Genomic DNA, 18,591 nt, shown 5'->3' with positions numbered 1-18,591 from the left:
AGATGCCAGAGCTGCCCTTGGTCTTGCCTTGCCACCCCATGGGGCCACGCTCCTGCTGCTGGCTGGGTGCAGGTCCAAGCACCACTGTCCTTCCAGAGAGTTCTGTGAGTTCTGTGCTCTGCCTTATCCCCTCCCAAGGCCACGCTGCCCTGTCCTCCCCTCCCACAGGGCAGTGGTCACTCTCCTCGCCTTGACCCTCCCCCTGGAAGCGAGTCACAGCCTCTCCCTTGTGGCTGCAGCCCTGTCGGGGCTCAGTGTCGCTGATCCTGCCCTCACCTCCTGCAATCCCCGTGCAAACCCCGCCAAAGGTCCCTCACCTTGGTGGGACAGGTGACACAAGGCTGAGCAGGGAAGCTCCATAGCCATACCCATACCCACCCAGCTCATGCCTCAGATGGGTCACCAGCAGTGTGGGGCAGTGATTCAGATACACCCTGGGTACTAAGGTGGCATCTCTGCTTGCCCGCTGCTCCAGCCACCCTTCCCTGGGTACAGAGCCCATGGGCCACATCCTGCTGCCCCCTGCGAGGGGCTGTGTGTGCATCTGGCCAGCACCTGGGACAGGCGCCGTCCGTGAGGAGCAGGGGGCAGCCGCTGAGTGGGATGAGAGGAGCCGGCTCCGTTCTCACGAGAAACTTCCTCCGCCGGCGTTTGGGCAGGGCCGGGGGCGAGGGAACGGCCCCGCACCGGGCCAGGCCCGCCCCGCTCGCCTCGGGATGAGCCGCGCTAATGAGCGGGCCGGGGCTGAGGGCGCCCGGGGACAGCTGCGACAGTGTCCCTGGGGGCTGGCCCCGCCGGGGTTTGTCCCCGCAGGCTGGGCCGGGGCAGAGTTCGGTGATGGGCAGAGCCGGGGCTCACAGTCTGAGCACAGCCGGGGCTGTCCCAGCCCTGCTCAAGGTTCTGGGGGAAAGAGGGACTCCAGCCCCCGTCCCAAACCACGGCCACCATCCCATGGACCGTATCAGCTGTGCCACAGCGGGAGATACACCATGGAGAGGGTCCCATGGTGGCACGGTGATGCTGTGGCAGGGTGGAGACCCAGGTTTGGGGTGATCTGACGCGCAACCAGAACTCCAAGGAGCCTGACGTGTCACCTCTGCCCAGGATCCAGCTGTCAGCCCAGGGCTGGCTGGGGACCCCTTGTCATCACCAGGACGTAGAGAGACTCCAGCCTTCCTCCCACTGCCCCATCACCACGGCGTCCCACGCTGGGGTCACCCCGGGGGTACCTGACTCCCAGCCTCGGCAGCAGCTTCCTCCGGGCTGGGGGAAGGTCCACAGCATCCCACATTCCCAAGGAGACCGTGGGAAGCTATGAAAAAGTTGGCCTGACTCTGGGCAGCCTATTTATAGCAGCGCACGCTCGGCGCTCTCATGCTCCTGTTCCCCAGCGTAGCTGCACGGGACTGTTTATATTTCCTCTGCTCTGCTTCCCCCAGCCCGTCCTTCCCAGGAATGCTGCTTGGAATGGCAGACATGGGGAAGTCGAGGAGGATCTGGAACGAGCCCGAGGCATCTCAGGGGTGTGGGTGTGTGTGGTGGCACTGGCTCGCCCTGGCCTGGGTGCCCGTCCCTCCCACTGGGAATGGCCTCAGCAGCTGAGGCCCACACAGGCTGGCATCTCCATTTCTGGGGCTCCTCGTGGTATTTCAGGAGCCTCAGCTGGGACTGACCTGGGACGCCTGGCAGGCTGCTCTCCAGAGGGCAAAGATGTTTTGGGATTTGATGGCGTCACAGCAGGGCTGGTGGGGCTGCTGGCTGCAGGAGGAGGGGAGAGGCAGCACAGGAGGGCTGGCTGCTTTCTGCTGGCTGCTGCAGCTGCCCACCCCCCTGGCCAGCAAATCCCCCTCTCCTGCCCCCACCCCAGCCTCGTGGTGTCTGTGCCCACCAGGAGCCCACCCACCTTCTGCCCTTGCTGTGCCCACAGCATCCTCTGGGGCGTGGCCTCGGCCTCACCGAGGGCAGGAGGGTTGGATGGAGCAGGGGGGCCGTGCTGGTGGTGGGGGGACAGGCAGAGCCTGGTGGTGCCCAGTTCCCCAGGGCACGGGGGCCTCACAGCAATGCTGCCCTGGCCAGTGGGACTGGGGAGGTGGCGTGGGCGGCAGGGGACTGTCCTGGTCCCTGCCCTGTGTCACACACACCTGGCAGAGGCAGGGCCTGTGCTGGCAGTGTGATGGCTGCGGGGGCAACCCCCCGGCTCTGTGGGATCCCTGCACTCCCCTGGGGCAGGTGACAGCTCCTGGGCTCCTTGAGCTCCAGGCAGGGACCAGGAGTGGGGCTGGCCTGGGAGAGGCTGCTCTGCTCTCCTGGTTACCTCTGGAGTAACTGGGATTTGGCAAGGGAAGGACATCACTCACATTCCTGTTCGGAGAGGAGGATTCGGTGCATGGTTAACCCTTTCAGCTCCGGGGAAGCCGTGCCTCTGCTGCCCACGGCCTCGTGGGTGTGCAAGGAGCAGCAGCTTCCCCAAGTGCATGGATGTAGGGTGGGTGTCTGTCCCCAGAGTCCCCCACAGTGCCCTGGCCAGGGGAGACCCCTCCTGCCCTGGCACCGCCTGGCAAAGGGGCAGCTCAGCCTGGCACTGGAGCCTCCTGTGCCCACGCAGATCCCAGATCCCGCTGCTGGGGTTGCTTCCCACGGGGATCAGATGTCCGTGGGCTGTTAGCCATGCCCATGGGCTGTTAGCCACGGGCAGGGCTGAGCTGTCCCAGCCCTGCCAGCCACGGGGGCTCTGCCAAGAGCAGAGCTCTGAACCCCCCCGGCCACCTCCCGCCCATCCAGCCCCAGGGCTCTGCCCCGGGCTCCCACCTCCGGCTCTCCCTGCCCCGCATCCGGCTCAGGGTGACGGCTCCGGGGAAACAGGGATCGCCTGGGAGCCGGAGCAGCCCTGGCTTTGTGTGGGGCTCTCGGAGGCAGCCGGAGCGGCCGCTCCCTGCGGGCAGCTGTTCCCAGCTCCCGAGCCCGCGCAGCGCTGCCAACAGCTGCGGCCGAGCCCTGGGCCCCCGCAGCCCCGGGCTGCACCGGGAGAGGGGCTGGGACCCCCACGGAAACCAGCACCTCACCCCAGCCTGCCCACGAGGGATCGGCTGGGACTGGGAGAGGGTTAGGTGCTGGAAACTCTCCCCATGCAGCCGATCCGGCTCTGAGGAGGGGGCACAGGCTCCCCAAAACCGGCAGGGCTGGATCTGCAATGAGCAGGAGGAGTCTGGGCTGCCTGGGCACTGGCAGGGAGCTGGGAGGCTTCCTTGGATCCCCCCGTGCTGGCCCAGGGCTGGTGGGCTCCTTGCAGCCTGCCAGGGGGACAAGGCACAGGAGGGACACTCGTCCCTTGGGCTGTGGCTGGTTCCCTGCTCCAGGGGTTCCAGCATCACTCCGGGAAGCTGCCAGGGTCTCTGCCCAGTTCTGCCAGCCCCAGGGGTGCACAGCAGCCCCACGGGTGCCCCAGGGCTGAGCCACACCAGTGTCCACCCTCAGTGCCAGCCCACACCGCCCTGTCCCTGCCAGGACCCTCTGCACCAGGGGAGCTGCTGTCCGCAGGCTCACCTCTGGCAACATCTGCACAGGCTGAGCACGGAGCAGCCCAGCCTCCCGCATACTTGCTGCCATACGTACAGCTCAGCCGGGATGGAACTAATGCAGAAAACATGGCCCTGCGCCGCAGCCGGCAGCCGGGGGCTGGGAGCATCACCCTGCCCTCCCAAACCCTGCCAGCACCGCCAGGGGCTCCCGGGCACTGCCATCGCCCCGGGCACTGCCAGCACCGCCAGGGGCTCCGGGGCCCCCGCGGGACCCAGGGCTGCGGAGCCGGCGCCGTCAGTCGGGTATGGGATCTGCAGATGTTGAGCCACACGGCTCAGGTGCAGAAGTGCTCTCCTGGCTGACGCGCGGGCTGGCCCCAGCTCCTGGAGTTTCCATCCCTCTTGGCAGCGATCCTGGGACACGTTCCCTTCTCCAGGTCCTTTCCCTGCTGGGTCCATGCCAGCGTGCTGGCGCTGGGGGCCCGGAGCTCCTGCCCCACATCCTGGCCTGCGGCTGGGAGCTCCGGGCTGGGCTGGGCCAGCGCTGCCTCTCCAAGGGAGCCGTGTTTGTGCTGGCAGGGCAGCTGCCGTGACGGAGCCAGGGCACGACGGGCTTGGCACCGCGCCCCTGCTCCCACCCTGGCTCTCTCCAGAGAGTGGCATCTCTCTGGGGCGGAGGCTGCTCCAGCAGAGCTTCTCCAGCGAGCTGTGACCCCTCCATGGCCCCTCTCTGGCTGCTGCGGTGGCAGAGCCTGGCTGGTGGCCACAGTGCGGTCATGGCCGGTGGTCACAGTGCTCACACCAAGGGGGACACAGCTCATGGCTCCTCCTCACCCCTCCTGCCCACAGGCCTGGTGCCCCTGCCCTGCACAGAGGTCCTGGAAGCGCCGTGCCAGGTTTGGCTCTGGCAGAGCCCTGCACTTTCCCTGCCAGCTCCAAACTCGTTAGCAGCCAGTTCTTGGCTCTGCTCAATGAGAGCGAGGGGCTGTGAGTGCTGCTTGTGCCGCGGGCCAGGGCTGCCTGCAGCTCCCACTGGGGTGCCTGAACCGCAGGGCCCATCTGGGCACCACATGGGAGCCGGGAAACACCCGCTGACAGCCCCGTGGAAGCTCTTCCCCTCCTGTCTGCAGCAGGACCAGGATGGGGACAGGATGTAGGCTGGGGGTCCCACCCCACAGGGAGCCAGGGGAGAGGTGAAGCAGGGTGCAGGGGATCAGAGCACTCTGGTGAACGTGGCCAGGCTCAGCTTGCCGTGTTTCAGTAGCGTCCGGGCACCCACGGGGCACCCAGCTCCAGGAGCCAGGATTCAGCATGGATAAAGAGCCTGGGGATGCAGCCAGGGAAGTAAGTGCCTCTGTCATCATTGCCATGGCAGAGCCTCCTCTTGTGTCTGTGGCACGGAGCAGCTTCCTCGCAGCACTCTGTCCCCCTCACCCGGGTGATCTGGTGTGGGGAGAGCCCTGGGGACATGGGAGCCATTGTCACACTCACATTACCTGCTCCCACCCTCTGCTCCTTGCTGGGAGCTGGGCCAGCTGCTCCACAAGGCAACCACGCTGGCATGGGGGCAGTCAGGGCTGTCACTGCTTGCAGGCTGTCCCCACCGCACTGTCCCCAGGGCAGCTCTCAGCAGGGCCAGCACTCGCTCCACGTGCTCAGGCTGGTGAAGCACACGTCCCCTCAGCGTGCTGCAAGGCTGGCAGCAGTTCTGACAGCTCTGTCTCCTGTGCCTTGCAGAGTGTCCTGGGACACGACAACAACAAGGACTCCCGGCTGCTCTGGATGGGCTCCAGCGATTGCCTCATCTCCGTGGGGTTCAGCCAGGTACAGTCCCTGCCAGGAGGTGGCCCTGGCACCTCTGGCGTGTTCCAGCCCTACTCCCTGTGGCTGCTGTGCCAAAGCACCCCAAGTGCTTTTTGGGTGGCCTGTCCCCCATGAGAGCAGGAAGTCCCCTCTCCAGGTGCCCTGGGCCTTGCTGGGGTGGTGGAAGGTGACTGGTGAAGTTGGTGGCACCGTGGAGCCACCCAGTGCCCACTGACGCTGTGTCTGTGTCCCTGCAGATGCGGGAGCGGGAGGTGAAGCTGTGGGACACGCGGAGGCTCAGCGGGGCGACGCTCACCATGGCTCTGGACACCTCACCTGGGTAGGGATGGGCACTCAGCATGGGCTGGGAGGGTGAGCAGTGCAAATGTCGTGGTCAGGGACCCATCAGGGGTGTGGTGGTGGAGCTGGAGCTGGCAGAGAGCTCTTGGAACCAGCAGCACTCGGCCACAAGGCTGGGGACAAAGCCGGGGATCGTGCAGCTGCGTCCCCATCACCATTTGGGGGAGGTGAGAGGCAGAGGCAGCGCTGGCGAGGGCACAGAGGTGCTCTGTAGTGCCGTGGTGGGTGGTGGCGCTGCTGGGGACAGCGTCTGAGGTGGCTGCTGGGTGGGTTTGTGCACTGGGGCAGCACCGCAAGATGCTGCAGGCGAGTGAATCCCTTTGGCGCTGCTGGAGCGGCTCAGCCCTGGCCTCCCGCTCCTGCCGTGCTCTGTGCCGCTCCTGCCGTGCTCTGTGCCGCGGTGCTGCCGCTCCTGCCGTGCTCTGTGCCGCTCCTGCCGTGCTCTGTGCCGCCGTGCCCGCCCAGCCGTGGCCAGCCCCGCTCACCGGGCACCCCCGGGAAGTGGAGAAGGAGCCTTTGGCCGTGTAAAGGGTCAGCGCCCCCTGTCACGGCACGATGGAGCCGTGTCTGTCTGCGGGGCGCTGCCAAGGCTGGAAACCCTCCAGCTAGAGCCGGCCTGGCCTCTCCCACGCTGCCCAGAGAGCTGGCCTGGCCTCGCCGTGTGGGCAAGAAAGTGGGAGGAGGAGGAGGAGGAGGCTGTGCCTTCCTCCCACAGGGTGATGGGGGTTAGGGGCACAGTTGTTGGGATGCACTGGAGGCCACCAGCTCTTCCCAAGGCTGCAGGCAAAGCCCTGGGACCTTCTCTGTGTGCCGAGCTGGCTCTGTGACGGGCTGGATGCTGGGGCAGGCTGGGGGATCAGGGCTCTGGTGAGGGGCTGAGTGTGCTGTGACAGCCCCTGCCTGCATCCTCCACACCCGTGCCAGCTCCAGGACAGTGCTGGGGCTGCCAGGACAGACAGGAGGGGAGAGGAGAGGACCAGCACGGGCACGGTGGGGTGAGGTTGGAGTGGAGAGGCAGCCTGAGCGTCCCTGAGCCTCCTGCCAGCTGCCAGAGGAGCAGCTTCCGGCTCTCCTGCTCAGTTCAGTGAGCAAAGCCAACACCAGTGTCCAGTGAACGCTCTCAGGGAGGCTGGGGCTGCTGCAGGGGGACACCTTGGGGTCCATTATTGCTCTTGGCGGAGAATCCAGCGGGAATTACCCCGAATCCTCGCCGAGCCGGGCCGAGCCAGCCGGGTAAATGGGATGCAGGCGCTGCTGTGCTCGGCCCCCTGAGCACAGGCTCAGTTATTTTGGCTGCCGGGTTTATCGGCTCAGGAATGCGGCTGGCGGGCGCTGCCTGCGCGTCACTCCGGGGCCCTCCGGCCCGCGGCTGCGTGCGGGGCCCGCCGAGAGGGGCTGGGGGCGGCGGGGGCGAGCGGAGACCCCCCCCCTTGGTGCTGGGGAGGTGCTGCTTTGAGGCCACCGCGCTTCCAGCCCCGAGCGCTGCCGCCTGTAAATCTGGCGGGGATGACAAATGGCGGAGGGGATTTGGGCTGGCTCCGGGCGGAGGTGCCGGGCGGGGGCCGAACTCCCCCTCCGGCAGAGCCATCCCCAGCACGGCCGCGACACTGCGGAGCCGCGGAGCCGCGGCAGGGGCACGGGGTGGATGCTCTTGGGGTCACCGGATCACCAGATGTGCTTGGGGCAGGGTTGGAGCGGGGGGACCGGGACTGAGCCCCGGGGATGGCTGTTGTGATATATGTTAGATCATTTATAACACTGTGGATCTCCGGCGTGGCCGTGGTGCCCAGTGCGGGCACGGAGATGTGCTGGGCAGTGCAGCGGTGCCGGCCGGGAGCGGGGCGTGGGGAGCAGCAGCAGCAGCAGCAGCAGCAGCAGCAGCTCGTTGAAGCTCTTAGAGGAAGCAATCAGTGGGCGGGCAGGAAACTCATACCATTCATTACTGACGCCAGGCCGGCAGGAAGAGGAGCCCGCATCCCCACCGCATCCCCACCGCGCCCGCCGAGCCGGCACCGCGCGTCCCCATGGCACCCCAAAGCAGGGCCACGGTGTGCCCCAAGGTGGGGGACACCCCAGTGTGCTCACCCCAATGCCCACAGCAACCCCAAACCCTTCAGGCTGGTTGTGCCCTATCCAGCATCCCTGGAAGAGGGCAGAGAGTGGGAGGCACTGGCCCCATGGACCTCCACATCAGCCTGTGCCCTTTTGGGGTTCTCTTTCCCAAATCCTGAGCAGGTGAGATATTTCTGACCACACAAATATAATTTTCAAAGCATGTCAGGGCCGTGCTTAAGAGCTGACCCCACCAATCCCCAGACCCTGAGGGAACAGGAGGTGAGAGGTGTGGGTGGCCATGGACCCTCTCCACATCCTGGTCCTCAGTGTGCCACCCCTGGGTACCTGCAGTTCCTTCAGCTCGGGTTCTGTCCCCGCCTGGCCCCCTTTAATTAGATCAAGGAGCAGCAGGGCAGGAGCCAGGAAGGGGCCTCAATAGGTTATTGTTGCCCTAAATTGCAACCAGCACCAGCGGGGTTGGGTTACCGGCTCTGACTTGGGGTCACCGAGCAGACCCCACTGCACGCCTGGCAGGCAGCACAGCACTGCCCGGGGACAGAGCTGTCACCACCGTGGTGACAGGAGAACAGCGCCTTCCTTGCATCAATGTCCTGATAATGTCCCCAGGGAGGCTGGGGTGCCACGGCCGGCTCAGGGCTGGGGCTGGATCAGTAGGGATGAGATCTGGGGTCAGCAGAGGTGCCTGTGGGGTGTTCCAGCAGTGGGCATGTCCCTGCAGGGCAGGATGGTGGTGGGGCTGAGGGATGGGGACAGCTGGATCCCCACCACCCTTCATGGTGCAAAGTCTGACAGAGCTGGGACCTGTGTGTAGCAGGGAGTTGGCACAGCAGGATGTTTGTGGAGGGATTTGGGGCTGTTTGGCTCCCCCAGGCTGGAGCAGGACATGGAGGGGCCCAGGTGGTTCGCTGGGGGCACTGCCAGGGGGGCTCAGTCTCTAACACTCGCACTCTGCCAAGGCCTGTGGCTGAGCCAGCTCCTGAGGCCAGGCTTGCAGCCCTGGCATCTCCCAGCCCCCAACCCCACCGAGGCACATGTTCCCACTGTCACCCTGCCACCTCTCCCCAGACACCAGCTGGGATGGGACCTGCTCTTGTCCTGCCTGGCACCCTCTGCACTGCTCTTTCCTGGGCCATTTTGGGTCATGATAGGTGTTTTGGGGCTCTCTGAAAAACCCCATCCCAGCAGGAAGAACCTGAGCAGGACAGTTCCCTATGCTGTCCCCATGCCCCTGCAGATCCCAGAGATCCTGGGCTGACACGTGCTTGCCATCAGTGGGAAAGGGGTTTTTCCTGCCCCAGCTCGGCTGCCACCCTCAGACACAAGGAAGGGGAGAGGCCACCCCACCCCATCAGGTGTCACCCCAGTGGGACCCATCCCCACGGGCAGCCACATGAAGGGGTTAAGGTGGGGCAGCCACCCAGCCCATGTGGCCTGTCCCGTAATTCCACTGGGTAAAAATAGCCCAGCGCTGGGGCGGGATGGCAGCGCCCAAATCACTCCCAGATGAGCCACAGCCTCAGTGGCCACACGGTGCTCCTGGCCTCCCCAGCTATGCAAGAAGATGATGAGCTCCAAAGCTCTTCCTGGCAGCACTGGGCTCTGTGCGATGGGCACACGCCTGTCCTCCCCCCAGAGATTGGGCATCCAGACCCCTGGCACCAAGCCATGACCCCTCGGGGCTCTGCTGCAGACCTGGGGGACCCAGGGGACCTCTCTTTGGTTTCTGTGGGGCCATGCCTGGGACCAGGGGTGATTTTTGGCAGACCAGAGCCCCTCCAGCCCTGCCACGTCAGGGTGCAGGCAGGATCTGCCCCGGTGAAGCCACGGCTCCTCCCGTTGTGGCTCCCCGCCGAGCCCCCATCCTGCCGGTGGCTCTGCCCGGGGCTGTCGCTCACCGGCCCCGCCGGATCGCACAGAGAGAGGGAGATTGTTTTTGGGTCCATTTCAGGGGGTTTTGCAATCCTTGTCGGCGCTGATTCAGCTCGCAGGAATTAGCAGCGCCGCACGATGTGCCGCTCTTGGAGCGGCTCTTGGCGCGCGACCGGGCTGGCAGTGGCCAGGGGAATTTTGTGCTGGGATTCAGGAAGCCACAGGGGCTGGACAGTCCCGCTTTGGGCACTGCTGCTCTCCCGCAGGGCTGCCCGGGTGCAGATGTGGGTGTGGGCCAAGCCCCGTCCTGGCTGCAGTGTCTCCATCACCTCTGTGCCAAGGCTGAGCCCTGCTGCCCCCCTTGTGCAGCTGGCACCCCAAAATCTTTGGCTCGGGGTGTCCCAGGGGTGCTGCACCTGCCGAAGCTGAACCCTAACTCTGCTTCTGCCCTTCTGGCATCTCCACTGGAGCTCCCTCACTCTGGAGCTGCTGGAAGCTGCTGGAAGAGCAATGGGATCAGCTGAAGTGCCAAGGGGTCCCCAGCACACACTTAGCATCGGGGGGTGCCCTAAAAACTTTTGGCTACCTACAAGTGGGGAAATCGGCTTCTTTAGGGGAAGGGCCCATCATGGAGGCAAAGGAGGGGGGAAGTGAGGGGCCAGGAGGGGCTGGAGGGCTCCTGGGGCCGGGGACACGCCGGGGGCCGGCCCGGGCCCGGGGGGCTGTGGCGGCGGCCGGCCGGGGGCACCCGGCGCGAGGCCGCGGCTCCGCCAGGGACTTTTCTTCTCTCCTCCTCGCGAGGCTGGAAAATATACAAAGCTCGCAGTGAAAATATTTACACAGCAGCAATTTTGGGAGGAATTTGGGATGTTAATTTGAAAAATCTGTGGGGAGAGGACCACAATGGGCCCTTTGAGCGGGCGAGCGTGGCCATCGCAGCGAGCCGCCCGCGCCGGCGAGGGGCCCCTGCTGCCGCTGCGCCGGCCCTAATGGGAGCCAGCCCTGCCGGAAGCCCACCTGGGAGCCGGGGGGCTGCGCCAGACGGCCCCGCCGACGCCCCGCGCCCCTAATTGCATCCAGAGGCGCTCCCTGCCCCGGGCGAGCGGCACCGAGGGGCCGCGGGTCAGGGCCGTGCCCTGCGGCGGAGCGGGCCCGGAGCGCACGGCGCTGACCCCCGGCTGCAGCCCCGCGCTGCGCTCATTCTCTCCAAATCAAACATACCTCGGCGGGCAGGGCCCCAACCTGGAAAATTCCAGGCCCAAAGATAAAGGATTGGAAAACGATTAAAACCAGAGGGTTGGAGCAGAAAGCACTTGGCAGCGGGAACCTGCCGAGCGTCGGCTCCCAGCCCGCCCCGTGCACAAAACCGGCTGTTGTGGGGCCGGGCAGCGGGGGCTCTGGCGGCGCCCCCGGGCTGGGGGCCACGCAGGCTGACACTTGTCACGGGCCATTTGGGGGTCCCGGTGCCGCCGCGGGTGACGGCAGGAGGCTGGGCTGGGCTGTTTGTCCCGCAGCTGGCCCCGCAGCCATCTGGCAGGCGGGGAGGGATGAAGTCAGGCTGGATGATGCGCAGGGCAGGGGCTGATTTGAACCCCGTGGCCTCTGTTTTGGGAACACCTCCTCAGCGCCCGAGGTGGGGGGCAGCGCCCTAGGGGTAAAAACGCCCAGAGTCGGGAAAACTCCCCCCTCCCTTGCCCTGACTCATCCCGGTGCTCGCCAACAACAACGGGAGGACACAGCCGACCTTCCCGCTCCTCTGCAGGGGACACGCCACACTGCCCACACCCCTGCCTGTGACGGGCACTGCCTGCCGAGGTACTCAGGGCTGCACAGAACTTTTTGTTGTTGTTATTTTAATCATTTTGGGTTTTTTTTTTTTTTTTTTTACAAAAAGACACCCTCTTCTGATCTGCCTTACAAAAGAGATGTACACAAACCTGTACTAAAAAAAGTTTTCCCAGAAGAAATGGGAAATAACGATGTATAAATATTCTCTCTGAGTTCTTAAAGCTTCAATTCCCGGTTTGCCTGCTCGGCACTTCCTTTGGCCCGGGGGGTCCCGAGGGTCCCAGCACCTCGGCCGGGCCGTATTGCTCACATCAGCTTCCAGGGAGTCGAGTCACGGGCCGTGCTCCACTGAAGGACCCTTGTTACCAGCACGTGGGCGTCCCTCAGCCCAGTCACAGCAGCTTTCTCTTTAGCAGGAGCTAAAAAAGCCCCCCAACCCCCAAATTAACCCCCCCTTCTCTTCCGCTGCGCACCTTCTAGGTAGAGTCACAGAAATCAAGGCACAGAGCAGTAAAATTCGTGTCTCCTCCTGAAGCATGGCAGCCTCTGGGAAATTGCACGTTGTGGGATGAGGGGGTTCTGCCTCAGTTCAGTCAGCTCCTTGGCAATCCGTATCCCAAAGGGACACGGCCAGGTGCTGCCTCTGGAGCTCAGCCCTCCTGTGTCCAGGGCTCTGGAAGCCCTGTGGGTTCAGAAGTAGGAGGGTTTGAGCCCCGGGGTGTTGTTGTTGCTGGGGTAGTGCGACTGCATGAGCGGCACCTCGCACTCGGAGCCACCGGAAAGCATGGCCGCCTCTGGCACCTTGCAGCCGTGGCTGCTCAAATCCCCATTTTCCAGGCAGGCTTTCACCCCTTCCAGCTCCAGCGGGCCGGTGTCCACCCCAGCACCAGCACGGGCCTTGGCGCGGCGGTGCCGGCAGTAGTACATGGCGGCCGTCACCACCACCAGCAGCAGCAGCATGGCAGCCAGCGCAGGGACCAGGATCAGGGCGAGGTTGGGGTCCTGGCTCTGGGTGACAGGGGAGTGCTGCTGCAGGCTGAGGGGCAGGGTGTGTGCCTCGGCGCAGTGCTCCTCCTTGGGCGCCTCGCCCAGCGCCCCGATGCAGACGCGGTAGGTGCAGTTGGGTTTCAGCGCCCGCACCGTGTACTCGGAGAGCGAGGCCGGCAGGCGCAGCATCACCGCCCGCTTGTCCGGCCCCGACAGGTTCCGGTAGCTCAGGCGGATTCCCTTCAGCTGCGCCTTGGACTGGATGTAGCTGTGCAGGTCCACTTTGAGGGAGGTGCTGCCCACCTGGGCGATGCTGACCCGCTGGGCAGGTGGCAGGGCCGGCGTGCCCGGGGCTGCCGTCGTTCCCCTCGCCTCCACCTCGCAGTACACGCCAGCGAAGCCTGCGGGGCACAGGCACTCCAGGAGGTTCTGGGTGCCCAGGTGGCAGGTGCCGCCGTTCAGGCACGTGCGGGGGGGACAGATGGGCGCTGGGGGGCTGGTGGGGGCCGGGACGCCGCTGAAGGGCACCAGCGTGGAGCTGCCCTGGGGCTCTCTGGGCCTCGGGGTGGGCGCGGCGGTGCTGGGCGGCGGCGGCGGGCGGTGGGTGCTGGGCAGCGGCGTGGGCGGCGGCAGCGTGGTGGTGTGGGCCGTGGTGGGCGTGGGGGTGGTGGTGGGGCAGCCAAAGTCGGTGTACTGCAGGTGGTGGAGGAGCTTGCCCGAGTTTTTGGGGGGGAAGTGGCAGCGCGTCTCCTCAGGGCGCCGCAGGAGCACGCCGCTGGTGTTCACCCACTGCACCAGCCAGCTCATCTGGCAGATACAGTTGAAGGGGTTGCCGGCAGCCGTCACGGCCCGCAGCCTGGGGAAGAAGCTGGAGAAATCCCGAGGGATGGTGTTGATGTTGAGGTTGCTGATGTCCAGCTCCTGGAGGTTGTGGAGGCTCTGGAAGTCCTCAGCTGGCAGCTGGGAGATGCGGGCGTTGCCGGCCAGGCTGAGCCTGGTGAGGCTGCCCAGGCGCCGCAGCACGGCTGGGACGCACTCCAGCAGATTGTCAGAGATGTCCAGCTCGTGGAGGTTGTTTTGGACCTGGAAGAGCTCCTCGTTTAAGCTCGTCAGGCCCAGCCCCGCGATCTTCAGGGACTCAATGCTGACGGCATGGAAAGCCCCTGGTGCAATGGCAGGGATCTTGTTCCAGCTGATGTCCAGCAGCAGGAGGTTGGGCAGGTCGAGGGGGGGCACAGCCCTGAGCTGGTTGTGCTGCAGCTTTAGCTCCAGAAGATTCTCCAGCGTGTCAAAGGCAGCAGCGTGGATGTGCTGGATCCTGTTTGTCTGCAGGTAGAGCCGTTCCAGCAGCCGCAGCCCATGGAAGGTCTCATTGGTGATCTCCTGCAGCTGGTTGGAGGACAGGTCCAAGTTGACGAGCTCCGTCAGGGGCTGGAAGATGTTTCTCTGGATGCTGGTGATCTTGTTTTGTGAGAGGTCCAGGAGCTGGAGGGCAGGCAGCCCTGCAAAGCTGTCCTCGCTGAGCGTTGTGATGCCGTTCTCAAAGACGTAGAGGGACAGGGTGCTGGGGGGCAGCCCCTGGGGCACCGTCTGGCCCCGCCTGGCTGCACACAGGATGGTCTTGGTGTCATGGCACTGGCAGCCTGCAGGACATGCCCTGGCCAGCTCCCCACGGGCCAAGAGGAGCAGGGTACAAAGGATCAGCTGCTTCATGGTGTCAGCTCTGCAGAGACACAAGCACAGCCAGGGTGAGGGGATGGGCCCTGCTGGGGGGTACCCAGGGCTGGGGGGCACCTCTGAACCCCGCTCAGCCTCCAGGGCTGCCCACCCCAGCTCCATGCTCGCCCCCTCCCAGACCCCCAGGATTGGGGATGCGGTACCTTTGCACACCCCAGGCTCTCCCACTGGTATTGGGGCTGTCTTCGGTGGAGCACCGAGACCTTTCCCAGTACTCACAAGGGCCCCAACCTCCCCAGCTGCTCAGCAGGGTGCAAATCAAACACAGGGGATGTGGAGAATCAGAGCACAGGGAAGGGGTGGGAGCCTGGCCGGCCTCCCCTGCGTAGAGCTCAGCTTAACCCTTTGCTTGTGCTGCCATTGCAGCAGCTGCACCCTCAGGGGCTGCTCCTGCCCAGATCACCAGCAAGAGCAGCCCCTCTTGGGAACAGGGGCACACAGTGCGGGGCTGGAGGAGCCATTTGTGTCCCCAGAGCCCAGGGGCTCATCCAGCCCCACCCAGCCCCTGTCCCCACAGGTCACCTTGCTGTTCCCCCTCACTGTTAAACTCCAGGGACTCAGCACCGTGGCCTGTGTCCCTGTCCCTTGAGGGCTGGGATGGAGGGAGGAGGCTCTGGGGTGACCAAGGCTGTAACCACCCCAACCCCAGCTCCCCATGGATGCCTTGGCCAATGTCACAAACGCTGTCTGTGTCCCACAGGGCTCTTCTTTCAGCCCCTTTAATGACACTAGGCTGGGCCAGAGACTCACAGTCTCCTGCCACTCCATCTCAGGGTGGGATCCCTGGGCAAGGAAGAGGCAAACCCTTCCCCAGCTCCATCTGTTGCCACCTCCCCCCTGCTCAGAGCTGTCGGAGCTCCAGGCAAACGCCCCCCCCCCCCCCCGTGGCTCACAAGGGGCCCCGCTGTGTGTGGGGGGCTGCAGGTCACTCAGCAGCACGTGCCGCCTGCCCCGGCCCCGCCAGCAGTGCAGGGACAACACATCCCGAGCCAGGAGGGGCTGGAGCCGTGCTGTGTCCCCTGCCGGGGGGTTGGACAGGGTTAACACCGCGGCCAGCTCTGTGCTCGCCTCTTCCCGAGCCGCCCCCCCCAGGGTGGGGTGAGCCCACGGCTGGGCAGGGTCACCACAAGCGCCTGAGTCACTTGGCCTAGCCAGCCCTGCCCTGACGTGACCTGTGCCGTCAGCCTGACACTGGGAGGAGCTGTGCCACATCCCAGAGGTCACTGTCACCCAGGGGTCACCATCACTGCAGCCCCTCCCCAGCAAGCCCAGCTCAGCCCCCTCAGCAGTGTCGGATGCCCCTGCACATCACAGTCAGCTGCCAGCAGAATTAAAAGCACAACATGGAGACCCTGTGAAGAGCTGCTTGGGGCAGACCCAGCACCCCTCGAGGTGGCTCCAGCGCCCAGAGCGTGCTGGCTGGTGGGAGAGCCCTGGGTTCAGAGTGCTGGCCTGCCAGCGGTGCCACGGCCGTGCCAGCCCGCCCGGGTGGGCAGCGCCGCAGCGGGGCCAGGCCTGCGGGATGCTGGCGAGGCCGGGGCTGGTTTTGCAATGCCAGGGTCGGGTTTCGCTGACGTGTCCCGTGCTGCAACCAGCTGCTGACTCCAAGTCTCTCTCGTCCCTTTAATTACGCTGGCATTTCCTCCCCGTCTGCCAGGCTCCGCGCTCCGGGCAGGTTCGGCCAGCCCGGCCACGGCCGCGCATCCGCGCCTGGCCACGAGCACCGGGCACGGCCCCGCCGCCGCCCCCGGCATCGCCCGCTCCGCCGGCACACGCCGACACCCCGTCCGCGCCCCGCCTCCCGCACGGTGCTGCTGCGGGGCACAGAGGGGTTCCCGCAGCCCGGGACGGCCCCGGGAACGGGGGGCAGGGGACAGCCGCCCCAGGTCCCGGCAGGGTCCCCAAGGGCGGAGAGGGGGCCCCGTTTCTGCCGGAGGTGTTGGGGCCGCCCTGCCAGCGGCCTGCTGCTGCCTTGGCTGGGCTCCCCCGCGCCTGCACCGCAGATATTTGCCGAATTATTCATATTTTCCGGCTGCGGGGAGGATCTGGGCTCAGATTCCCCCAGTCCCGGCTCAGCCTTTCCCTGCCAGCCTGCAGGGGTGGGAGTGCCGTGTCACCCCCCTTCCCCGCCTGCAGCCCCCCGGGCTGGGCCACCCCTGGCACTCGGCAGGGACGGATGCCCTGCTTTGCACCCGCCTCCTGTTTTTAAGGACGAAGCCATGTCCTTGCGCAGCAGGGTGACACCTGTGCAGGACAGGCTGGAGGAGCTGCAGAGTCCCTGCCTTTCCCCTCTGCTTGGGGACCTCAGGGAAGCAGGCACAGCCGGGACGTTCCTTCCCGCACCGGCAAGCGCAGCCAAACAAAGCCAGCGTTGTTGCCGGCCCGTGGGCTGCCACCTTGGCCAGTGGCACCAGAGCAGGAAGGACGGGGGCCCTGCAGTGTGCGGTGACAGGGAGGTGACACGGTGCCTCTGCCGGGCGGGATGCACACGCTGCTCCCCTTGCCTTACACCCCTCAAAACAAGGCGATGTCAGCACGGGCCCCCTCCCCGAGCCAGCCGGGGAGGATGTGCAGCATTAAACCCTTAATCCTCCTCCCCTTCAGCCCACCCTGCGCCGGCCGCCGCAGCTCCCACCTCCTCCCGCTCCCCTCCCAATTTAATTAAAGTTTCCGCAGCAGCCCCGCAGGAATGCAGGCCTGGTTATTGCATTCCCCGAGCGCTCGCCAGCCCCTCCATCCCGCTCCTGCCCCTTTGACCCGGCCGCGCTCCCCATCTCAGGTGCCGGCAAGGAGAAAAACCAGCAGAGCCGCTTTGCCGGCAGCCAAAGCGCCTCGGGAGGAGCCGGAACGCCGGCGGAGGGTGGGAGGAGGCGGGCGAGGGTGCCACGCGTGGCCCGGGCGGCACGGGCGGATTCCTCCGCAGTGACTGGGGCGGCCGCGGTGTCCCCGAGCGCTTCCCCGTGCCGGCAGAGCCAGCCGGGCAGGCGGCGCTTGCGTCAGGGCCACCCGGCCGGGCTCGGCGTGGCGCGGGGGAAAACAGTAATTAGTGTCATCCCTGATGGCGGCACTGCCCCGGCCGTGTGGGCAGCGGCACAGCTGGGTCAGCGCAGTCCGGCCGCCCCAGCCCCGGCAGGGTGAGGGCGTGGGGCACGCTGGCAAGGGGAGGTGTATGGGGGGATAGTACTGGGGGGTTTGAGCCTCAGAACTGGAGCATCTCTGCTGGCATGTGTTGGGTCCTGTGGCCGTTGTCAGGCTGGGAGGGAGCCAGGCGTGGAAAGGAACATTTACCCCACGGTGACCCAAAGAGGTGACACCCAAAGAGGGTGACAGGCACCAGCACCCTCCGAACTCATGCCAGGTGACAGTGAAGCGTGTGCGGAGCTGGCGGCAGGAGAAGCGTTGGGGTATCCCTGCCTCTCAGTGCCAGGCTGGCTGTGGCCCTGCTGGCACCCATCCCTCTGTGCCAGCCAGAGGAAAACCCTTGTCAGCACTGCATGGGGACCCGCAGCAGGTCAGTGACCCAAGACTGCGGCCCCTGAGGACAAGCAGAACGAGGGCAGCCAAACCCCACCCCAGCCAAGCCTTCCATTGAGCAGGGTGGTGGTGGACACTGCTGCCAGCAGCTCCCACCTCTGCCTGACCCCAGCAGGAGAGCCCAGCTGTCACATCTGCCGGGACAGAGCAAGCAAGGGATGGGCCCAAGACCATGCTGGTCCCGTGTGGGTCTGGAGCGCTTTGCTGCCACTCGGCCATGCCGGATGGAGCTGTGCTCCATGTCAGCCCCAAATACATCCCTCCCCTTGCCTGCAATGGATGCAGCACCAGAGCAGGATCCCAGGGCCAGACCCCAGCACATCCCATGGCAAAAGAGGCACAGGCAGGGACAGGGAAACGAGATCCCTCCGTGATCCCCTGTCCCAGCCCTCTGCAGTGCCACCGCCCCAGCCCAGCCGAGACCCTACCATCAGCCGGGGCAGGGGCCAGCCGGATGCCCCGGGCTCAGCTGAGGCCTCGCAGGGAGCAGGGCATGCCGACCCTCAGCCGAGCCCCAGTGACACCCTGTCACTCTTAATGCCCAGGCCACACTGGGCGTCCCACGGCCCGGCCTGGGCCCACCAGGGCCCCCCGGGCCCCACCGCCCCCTGAGCCGCGGATGCCCGGCAGAGCCCCCTCCCGCCCGTGAGCTGCAGCCTCACAGAGCCGCGGTGGCCGTGTGGAGGGTCGGGCGGCGCGGCGGCAGCGGGACTCACCGTGGCGGGCGGTGCGGGGCCGTGCGGGGCGGGCGGTCAGTCCATGGCGGCAGCGCAGCGGCGGCCGGGCGAGCACTCCCCTCTCTGGCGGCGCCGGGCGCGGGGGGCGGCATTTAAACCAAGGGGGCGGGGCCTTCCCTCCCGCCGGGCGCTCATTGGCTGAGAGCACGGAGGGGGTGGGGCGGGGGACGGCCTCCATGGAG

At 66.0% G+C, this 18,591-nt stretch overlaps 2 protein-coding genes across 3 annotated transcripts in view; one reads left to right on the top strand and one right to left on the bottom strand.

The window, feature by feature from the left end:
- LOC102060842 (mitochondrial import inner membrane translocase subunit TIM16) overlaps nt 1-18,591 on the top strand; it is a 37,688-nt gene that overhangs the window by 9,279 nt on the left and 9,818 nt on the right. For both annotated transcript variants that reach the window (XM_074552962.1, XM_074552960.1), the window contains exons 8-9: nt 5,256-5,342; nt 5,579-5,661. In XM_074552962.1, the coding sequence (XP_074409063.1) occupies nt 5,256-5,342; nt 5,579-5,661 (170 nt within the window). The remainder of the gene's footprint in view (nt 1-5,255; nt 5,343-5,578; nt 5,662-18,591) is intronic.
- VASN (vasorin) lies at nt 10,974-18,480 on the bottom strand. Its single transcript, XM_074552967.1, has 2 exons — nt 18,389-18,480; nt 10,974-14,124 (listed from the first exon to the last, which is right to left on the bottom strand). The coding sequence occupies exon 2, from the start codon at nt 14,112-14,114 to the stop codon at nt 12,105-12,107; it is 2,010 nt and encodes a 669-aa protein (XP_074409068.1). The 5' UTR covers nt 14,115-14,124; nt 18,389-18,480; the 3' UTR covers nt 10,974-12,104.

The sequence above is a fragment of the Zonotrichia albicollis genome, chromosome 16 (assembly GCF_047830755.1).
Source record: "Zonotrichia albicollis isolate bZonAlb1 chromosome 16, bZonAlb1.hap1, whole genome shotgun sequence".
Taxonomy (NCBI): domain Eukaryota; kingdom Metazoa; phylum Chordata; class Aves; order Passeriformes; family Passerellidae; genus Zonotrichia; species Zonotrichia albicollis.
This window is presented reverse-complemented; position numbering and strand designations above follow the sequence as displayed.